Source organism: Notamacropus eugenii, chromosome 1 (assembly GCF_028372415.1).
Source record: "Notamacropus eugenii isolate mMacEug1 chromosome 1, mMacEug1.pri_v2, whole genome shotgun sequence".
Taxonomy (NCBI): domain Eukaryota; kingdom Metazoa; phylum Chordata; class Mammalia; order Diprotodontia; family Macropodidae; genus Notamacropus; species Notamacropus eugenii.
In genome coordinates, this window is record NC_092872.1 from 612854543 (window position 1) to 612864135 (window position 9593).

The 9593-nt window shown below is 46.0% G+C and overlaps 1 protein-coding gene across 1 annotated transcript; it reads left to right on the forward strand.

Moving 5' to 3' along the window:
* Positions 1 to 204: 204 nt before the first annotated feature.
* Positions 205 to 5584, forward strand: DOK2 (docking protein 2). Its single transcript, XM_072634955.1, has 5 exons — positions 205 to 366; positions 1365 to 1646; positions 1971 to 2079; positions 3345 to 3529; positions 4453 to 5584. The coding sequence occupies exons 1-5, from the start codon at positions 304 to 306 to the stop codon at positions 5077 to 5079; spliced, it is 1266 nt and encodes a 421-aa protein (XP_072491056.1). The 5' UTR covers positions 205 to 303; the 3' UTR covers positions 5080 to 5584.
* Positions 5585 to 9593: the final 4009 nt, after the last annotated feature.

Consider the following 9593-nt stretch of genomic DNA (forward strand, 5'->3'; position numbering starts at 1 on the left):
TTGGAGTCTCTTGGTTTCTGTCTCTGCGTCCCAAACGACGTATGAGCTGGGGCTTAGTACAGCTGAATCTTCTTTCATGCTCTTTTTCTTTCTAAGCTGAGAATACAGGAAGCTAAAGTGTGAAACCCAAGTCATCGAAAATACCACACAGTCTGTCGTCATCAAGATAGACCAGTGAAAGGCTGGGGACTCCAGAGAGAGAGGAAACAAATTTGAGAGAAAAGGGGGAACCAGAAGGAGAGACGAGGAAAGATTGTAGTAAAAGAGTTAAGCGGCAGGAAGGGACATCGCGATGGTCGAGAGATGGGTGAGGTGATAGTAAAGCAAGGCTTCCTATACTTTCAGCAACAGCAGACTTTTGGGAAGGTAAGAAGGAGTATGTGAGTGTTCTGGGCTGAGAGGGCTGTAGAGGTGTCTCCTTGGGTGCCCCAAAGCCCGTGTGAATATCTTAGGAATCCTGGGTACTGTCCCTAGGGCTCTGTGCAGACAGGCCCTAGCCTCCAGAGTGAAACGTTTAGGGAGATGGTCACCTTCCTCTCCCAAGTCCTCTGCCCCAGTCTATTCACTTTGTTGTGACATAAGACTGCCTAGGGGAGAGAAAGGGGGCAAATTCAAGGGTCCATTGTTCTCTTGGTAGTACCTTCTACTGCTGGAGGGTGGGAGACTAGGCAGCTGGTGTTTGCATTTGGGGGTGGCTTCTCTCCCAGCATAGCTTTGTTTGGGGATAGTTTGGGTCTTTGGTGCTTTACAGTCTCATACTCCTTGGGAGAAGTTTCTATCTTGACCCTTATCTCAATGCCCAGAAAGCAGAAAAGAACCCTGGGAGAGTTGAGGAAGGGTCCCTGAACCTGAATCCTTTTGTGGAAGTCTCCCCAGGGCAAGAGGGCTCAACTCCAGGTTCTCCCTCTGTTTTCCTCATTCCTTCTTTGGAATTTGGGACCCAAATGATACTGTAGCCTGATCTGATTTTTTTGCCTTGGTTCTGTTATCTCTCCGTCTCTGTCTGAACCATGATCTATCTGTGTGGGTTTTCTTTCAATTTGTATCTGAATATTTTTCCATTTGACTGCCTTCCTCAATTCTGGGCAATCTTTCTCAAGCCGATTTAGTCTCTCTCGGATAATCTTGGTTTCATTCAGTTAATCTCTATGTATGTCTAATTTCCCCACTCTATATTATTCTATCTCTTTAATTGATGGTGGTGACAGTGGCTACTCTTACGGCCTCTGCCTCTTTTTTGAAAATTACCCTTTGGTCTTTCTTAGTCGCAGTCGCAGTCTCTGGCCTGCTTTTCCCATGAGTCAGTGGCTGTCTCTCGACATGTCCTTCATCACCTCTCTGTCTTTGTCTCACCCTGACCTCAGAAGTGGCGGCGATTCTGGGCTGTGCTGTATGGAGAGTCTAGCTGTTCCTTGGCCCGGCTGGAGTTTCAGGAGGGCCCAGAGAAACCCCGCCGCGGGGAGGCTGCTCGGAGAGTCATCCGACTCAGTGACTGTTTGCGGGCAGCAGAGGCTGGAGGGGAGGCTGGCAGCCCTAAGGATACCAGTCCCTTCCTGTTGGAGACCACTGAGCGCTTATGCCTTCTAGCTGCCCCCTCCCTTGAGCGTAGCGAATGGCTCCAAGCCATTTGTCATCTGGCTTTTCCGGTGAGGAGCCAAGAGGTTGGATCCTGAATGGATGGGGGTAGGAGCTACAGGAGGGGGATTGTTAGGTACTTCCTGGTGGAAATGTTCCACCAAGGGCCATTGGGGTTGAAGAGACAGGACTAGAGTGCCCTGGGAAGTAGCAGATTAAATTGGGCACAGTCCAAAAGATTAAAGGGACAGCTAGTGTGGAGAAGGGCAGGTTTGGGTGTGGAGAAATGAGCCTTGCAGGTGCTCCTTGCATACAGGTTGGAGAAATTGGGATTATTTTGGGGATTGGGACTAGAGTGAAGTGGCCCTTGGTGGACTTTTGTCCCTTTTCTTCAGTTGCAGAGAATAGAACGGAGGGAGCCAGTGGGGCAGGAAGACTCGACTTCAAAGCAGCATGGTGTGCCATGCATGGAAGAGAATGCTCTGTATAGCAGTGCATCCTCAGGTGAGAGGGAGCAGGCCAGATTACCCCCCTTCCCTCCATTAGTCCTGAGGACTAGAATGCTCTCTGACTGTGAGTGCTGTAAGGGTCAAAGGACTGGGGAGGAGAGGAGTGACAGGCCCCATCCAAGGCCCACTTGCTTCCTGTCTTGTGGTTTGGGCTTGGCCCTCTGCTTGGCCTCTCTCTAACCTCTCCCCCTCACCCCCCAATTTATCTCTAACTCACCATCACATCCGGGTGTGATCCTGAGGAGGGGTGGGGGTGGGGACAAGAGTCATGGACAGCAAGATCAGTCCAAGGTACAGTCCCTTCATCTTGGCCCAGTCCCTTCCCTCTTGTCTCTGCTAGTTTTAGGGTGGTCAGAATACAAAGATGTCCAGGTGAAGGTGGCAGGGTCATTCTGAAACCTTTATTTTCCTAATTTTTTTTCTGGATTGTTTGTACTTCTGAAGTATCTGATGGTAGACCAAACCCTCTTTCCTCTCTGCCTTTTCCCAGTCCACAAACCCTTTTTCAATCAGTAAATGAGGGCAGTTGGAAGTAAAGAGGTCAGAATGAAGACCCCTTCCCTACCTTTCCCATTGCAATCTTTCTCCAGGTAGGTGCACTAGCTTGTATCTATGATGAGTAGAGTCTAGGACAAAAGTTTTACTTGCAGCTGGGCTCCTATGGATGGGAGCTGGATGACTTGAAACCACTGGGGGTTCTGGCAGCAGCTGCAGGAAGGATGTGGGCTTGAAGCTTGGAGTGGATGTGGCTGGGGCTTGATGCCTGCAGGGTGAATGTGTCAGGTTGAAAAGAGGGACTCTTTTCTGGAAGATTTGGGGAGTGTGGAATCATTCAGAGAGATTCTTCTCTCAAGATAGGTGGGGAAAGAATGTTGCTCTATGGACCTTCTGGGTCACTCAGAGCAGAGGTGACTAAGGCCAGTTTAGCCCAAATAGCCTCTTTTTCCTTAAAATTTTAAAATATCTTTTGTTTTTATATCACCTTTATATTTAGGAAATTTTATTAATATCTTCTGTTTTTGTTTCATCTGTTTTTCCCAAGATATCTCTCCCCTTCCTAAGGAGTCATCCCTTATAACAATAAAAGGAGAGAAAAAAACCAAATAAATAAAGCGATTCAGCAAAACTAACACATCCACTGAGTCTGATATCACAAGGTCCTCCTCTCCTCTGTATCTCTGTCATATCTCTTTTCTGGAGCTAAGCATTGATTAGTGTCACTTTGCAGCATTCCCACAATGGTGTCTTTCCTCTCCATAGTGACCACAAAGAAGGATTTTGTTGTGACTGTGAGACCCACAGAAGCAAGTGAGCGGTGCCAGCTTCAGGGGTCTTATAAACTTCGGGCAGGAGAGAGCGCCTTAGAGCTTCGGAGCGGGTCTGAACCAGGCACTGTACTATATACTTGGCCCTACAGATTCCTCCGACGATTTGGGAGGGATAAGGTAATAGAAGGCTGTGTGTGTGTGTGTGTGTGTGTGTGTGTGTGTGTGTGTGTGTGTGTGTGTGTGTGTGTGTGTGTTCATGAAGGGGGATGGGACATGATGGAAAAGTTTTGGGGAGGAAGATGAGGTAGGAGAAGGGTTAGAGAAAATATAAGGAAGACGAGAATTAGAGAAATGGGAGGGATGGACAAGGATGTGAGGGCAGTCAAAATGTGATGGAGAAGGAACAAAGGGTGGGGAGTAAAGAGACAGGAAATGAGGTAGTAGAGTGAAAGGAGTAGAATGAATAAGACAGTAGGAGTGTGAGAGTAAAGGGCAGATACAGGGGAAAGGAACTAGGAAAAGAGGATGAGGAAGAGAAAGTGATAGGAAGGAGAGGTAGAAAATGAGGACCAATAGAGAAGGTCAAGGGAGAGAGAGTTGGCAAGAAGGAAGTCTTTGGCTGTTAGAGAAGAGTGGGTGTTCAGAAAAGAGGTCATAAATGCTGGGGCCTGGGCAGTGCTGTAACTAGGAGTTTTTGTTTTGGGGCAACTACTACAAACCATTTGGGGTTTGTAGCAGCGTGCCCAGTTAAGGATGGGACCAGGATACTGTCTGGTGTGGGGAAGACAGAGACCTCAGACCCTTGCATGAGGCCATTCTAGGCAAGGTTGCCAAGTAGGGCAGTACAAAGTAGGGTCCATCTGGCAGCCTTCTCTTTTAATGAACTATTTTATTCTTGCTAACCATGTTCTAAACTCTGTTGTTTTTAAACCACTCTAAATTTCTACCTTCAATCTGTAAAAAAATTGCTTCATTCAATTTATCCTATACTGCTCCGGGCATGCAAAACAAAGGGAAAAGAAATCTTACAGGGAGATGGGAAATGGTGGATTGGAGAGGCAGGCCAGTAACTGATCTCTTGCTCCCACCTCAACATCTAGGTCACGTTTTCCTTTGAAGCAGGCCGGCGCTGTGCCTCAGGAGAAGGGAATTTCGAGTTTGAAACCCGTAAGGGCAATGAGATCTTTCTGGCTTTGGAGGATGCTATTTCTGCCCAGAAGAACTCTGCCTCTTGTGGAACCTCTTATCAACCAACTGTAGTATCATCATCCTTACCACTACTTGAAAATCCATATTCCCGGCCTCATGACTCCCTCCCCCCACCATCCCCATCCATTCCTCCTTCTTCCCATTATCCCAGAGCTCCAGAGGGTGAGTATGCTGTACCCTTTGATTCAGTGGCTAGGTCCCTGTTGGGGAATAGCCCCAGGGAAGCACTGCCCACCCCTCCCCATCCCTCAGTGGACCCTCTCTATGACTGCATCGAGGAACGGCTGCCACATCATCCTGATCACATCTATGATGAACCGGAGGGAGTGGCTGCCTTATCCCTGTATGACAGCCCCCAGGAACCCCAGGGTGAGGCCTGGAGGACACAGGCCACAGCTGATAATGGTGTCACACGACCCTATCAAAGTGGACTGGGTGACTTCTTGGGGGTTTCCCTGTCCAGCTGGTCCAAGGGAGCTGAGTATGACAATGTGGTCCTCAAAAGGAACCCAAAGTGATGATAAAGATGGAGAATTCATTGAGTCCAGCCCTCTGGAAGATCATGGGCCTTGATTATGGTACCAGCAGTAACCTGAGGGGCAGGAGGGGGAGAAGGGGTCGAATCAGCTCTTTTTCTCCCAGTCTTCTCTCCTGGCTCCTCCCTACCACACAAAGACCTCCTCCCATCCTAGGAGAAGAGAAAATTCCTCTTTAAGCTCTTTCCACCCAGTGTTTGCAGGATGACTCAATATCCTGAGGCAAGAAGGGTACCATAGAAAGAGCCACAGTGAGCCACCCTCTTTCTTCTCCTCTTTCTCTTTCTTTCCCCCTAGAAACTGTTATCCTGAAGCAGAACTCTTCCTTTCCTTATCTCTTAGCTTGTACCCACTTCCTGCAAGCTAAGGGGACCCTCTTGCATTGTGGGAGTCTCACAGGCAACCCCTTCCTTGGTACTGAGGAAGATGGCTCCAGTTTTCTGTGATTCTTGAACATTTCTCTGGTATTAAAATCCATCTCTGAAAAGTCTACGTGTGGCATGAGTACTGTGGGGAAGGTAAGGGGTGTGGTTCTGTCAAGGGAAATATTTTCTGCTGAGAGTTCCCTCTCTTACCAAGGTTCTTCCTAGACGAGGAAGCACATTTAGACTTTGGCATCAGAAGACCTGGGTACAAATCCTGCCTCTGATGCTTCTTACTGTCTGTGTGACCTTGGTCAAGTCATTTAACCTTCTTGGGCTTCAGGTTCCTCAAAAGTAAAATGAAGTGGTTAGATCAGATGACTTCTCATGTCTTATCCAATTCTAGATTTATGATCATATGATTCCTTAAGTCTTCCATGAATGGCTCAGTATCCTTCCAAAGAGCCCAGGGTTCTAGAATGTCACAGAATTGAAAGAATGGGAAAGGGTTTAAATGTTCCTATCTCTCTGCAAACATCAGAGCTGGTCCTAGGCAAAAATGAATTGTAGTGCAGAGTTTTGTTTTGTTTTTTAATTTTTTTTTTATCCTTTTTTATGTCATGGACCATTTTGGCAGTCTGGTGAAGGCTATGGACCTTTTCTCAGAATAATATTTTTAAATAATTAAAGGAAATGCTAAATTTCAGTTAGAAGTTAGTGAAACTAAAGAAGTGTTTTTTTATCCTCTCATCCAAGTTCATAGATCTCCTTGAAATTGATCTAGGATCTATGGATGCCAAATTAAGAATCCATGGTGCAGTAAAAAGAACACTGGGTTGGCAATTAGGAGACCTGATTTCTCATTCTGTATCTACTGCTACCTTAATATATGAACTCTGATAAGCCTCTTTTCCTCTCTGGATCTCAGTTTCCTCATCTGTAAAAAAATAACAGTGTTGGATAATATGATGTCTAAGATCTCTTTCAGCTCTAACATATTGTGATTCTAAAACTATGAAAAGATTTGGTTTAAGTCATTAGGTTCTTTCTCTGAGAGACTAGCATTTTAATCCTCATCTCTAAAAGTGGAGTGAATTTCTGTTAAAGGAATTTCATATATTAGCTCAACAGGTAAGGATTGTGGCTTTCTTCAGACTCCTGAAACATGCCAGTAGGCAACTTTATTTTGCCCATGCAGAAGTCAATCCTGACTGACACTCTCTGGGTCTAGTTTGATAGGTCAGCTTTCTGCTTATACACCTGCCACTTTAGTGTAGATTCTCATCTCTTCTCCCTTAGATGATCACAACAGGTTTCTAATTGGTCTCCCTGAAGTCTTTCTGTACTCCATTCTGTCTTCGACCCAGCTGCTGAAATGATTTCCCTCAAGTACAAGTCAGACCATGCCACTTTCCCTTCCAAATCAGTAAACCCCAGTGCTTCTCTTTTAGCTCTAGGAGAAAATATATCCTTCTGTCACTGAAAGCCCTTCACAACCTGGCCCCTTCCTAGCTTCTCAGTTTTTGTACACATTACTCCCCTCCATACACTCTGTGTTGTCTTATCATACTGGTCTACTTGCTGTTCCATACACAAAATACTCCATTTCTCATCTCCATACCTTTCATTGACTGTTCCCTCTATTCCCAAAACGTTCTCCCTTCTCACTTTTGGATCCTTTAAGATTTGCCTCAAGGAATAGCTCCTGCTGAAAGCTTTCCTGTCTCCCCACTGACAGTTCTCTCCTCTCAAAGGTAATTTCTTAGGTACCCTGTATATATATATATTTATGTATGTGTTGTCTCTCCCATTAGAATCTAAGTTTCTTGAGGGCAGGGACCATTTTTACTCTTTTCTTTGTATCTCCAGTGTTTGGCACAGTATCTGTTACCTAGTAAGCACTTAATGAGTACTAGTTGATTGATAGGAAAGCAGTGGATTTGTGCTCTGCCATGCCTTCCCGCCTCAAGTATGGGGCCCTTTCTCTTTTTCCTGGGTTCTTCCTTTTGGGTTCCAGGTGAGATGTCATCCTAAGGATTTCCACTGGACAGCAGTTCAGGTGGTAGTCCCGCTGAAATCCAGAAGGGGCCAGTGTTGGATCATGGTAGAAGCTGCTGGGCCCTCAACAGCTGCTTGGGGATGTGGTCCAGGAAAGAACAAAACACGGGACCGTCACAGCTTAGTAAATGTGTATTCAGGAGCTAGCTACTGCAGATCCATAAAATCAGATCTAAAGGCTTGGGGATTCTGCCTCTGAGCCGCAGCCTGCCCTTTCTCACCCCATCACCTACCCCTAAACCCCACTCTGAGACTGGTGGTGTGTGTGTGTGTGTGTGTGTGTGTGTGTGTGTGTGTGTGTGTGTGTGTGTGTGTGTGTGTGTGTGTGTGTGTGTGTGTGTGTGTGTGTGTGTGTGTGTGTGTGTGTGTGTGTGTGTGTGTGTGTGTGTGTGTGTGTGTGTGTGTGTGTGTGTGTGTGTGTGTGTTACTTAATTTTTGAGTTTTCGCTCTCTGTGTCTTGGTTTTTTTTTACTTTCCTGGGGGAGAAATGATTACAAAGAAGCAGAGTGTAGAAGAGTGGGGAAATGGGGAGAATCCATAGAATAATGGAAAATCATTATTATGGAATGCTTGTATCATGCTCTCCCGTCCTGGTTCAGTGACATTGTCTTGGGTCCTAACCTTGTACTGTGGTGCGATGTCCCAGTGCTGAACCCTCGTGCTCTGCCGTCTTATATTGAATCCTGGTCAATGGATACAATGAATTGTATCCAATACAATGAATGAGGGGCCTTGAGCTTTCACATCTTGCCTCCTGACACTTAGTAGCCACGTGACTCTGGATGAGTCCCCTGAACCTCTGTCTGCCTTAGTTTCCTCATCTGTGAAATGGGGATAATAATAGCACCTGCTCCTCCAGAGTTGTTGCCAGGGTTCAATAAGATGATGCTTATAAAGTGCTCTGCAAACTGTAAGATGCTCTATGAATGCTATTCTATCCCAGTGCTGTGTCTTGGGAGTGTACTTTATTTGGAGTCCTGCTGCTGTATCCTTGCACTGTTTTCTGGCATTTTATCCTGGTGTGGTTTCCTGGTGTTTTGTCTCAGATCTGTGCCTTGGCACTGTGTCTCGGTGCCCTGGCTTTGTGTCTTGGCGCTGTATCCTGTTTCTGTGTTCCAGTATTACCTCCTAGCACTATGCCCATCACTGAAACTTGGCACCTTGTCCTAGGGCTGAGTCTCAGGGCTGTCATATTGGATCATGGTGCTAAACCTTGGTGCTGTGTCTTGGTGTTACTCTATCATAGATTTAGAACTAGAAGGGATCTTTGAGGTCACCTTGTCCAGCCTCATTTTGTGGTTGAGGGAATTGAGGCCCAGAGATGATTAGTAACTTTCCCAGGGTTATACAGTCAGTAAAGGGCAGAGTAAGTGGCTCAGTAGATAAAAGTGCCAGGTCTGGAGTCAGGAAAACCTGAGTTCAAATCTGGGCTCAGACACTTACAGACTGTGTGACCCTGGGCAAGTCACTTAACCCTGTTTGCCTCAGTTTCCTTATCTGTAAAATGAGCTAGAGAAGGAAATGGTAAACCACTCCAGTATCTCTGCCAAGAAAACCCTACATGAGCCACAGAGAGTTGATCGTGACTGAACAACCACCTCTAACTCCAAATCTAGATCTCTTTTCTTTACATCGTGTAGCCTCCCATGTTCAGGTATTGTAACTCAGCAGTATATTCTGGGCCTATGTTCTTGTTGTTTGTAGCATCTGGAGCTCTTTTGACACTCACGGGGCCCCTGAACACTCTATCATTTTTAAGATATTTTGTAGGTATAGGTCAACATTCACTCAACATCACAGCTCATAAGCCCCCATCGAAGTGTAAATTTTTAGTAATCCAGTCAGAAAGAACATATTAGCTTAAAACAAAAGACATTTAATCAAATAACTTAGTTGATTAGGTGACAAGAAAAGATTCCCTCCTCCCCATACACACAGGGATATACTGTCCGAGAGATTACCTTAATGCTGGAGGGAGAAGTACATACATGCAGACAAGAGCATGGTCAAAGCATAGGGGTGAAGTAGTATGCATGCAGGGACCTCATGAAGCCAGGAAATATACATGAAGGGAAA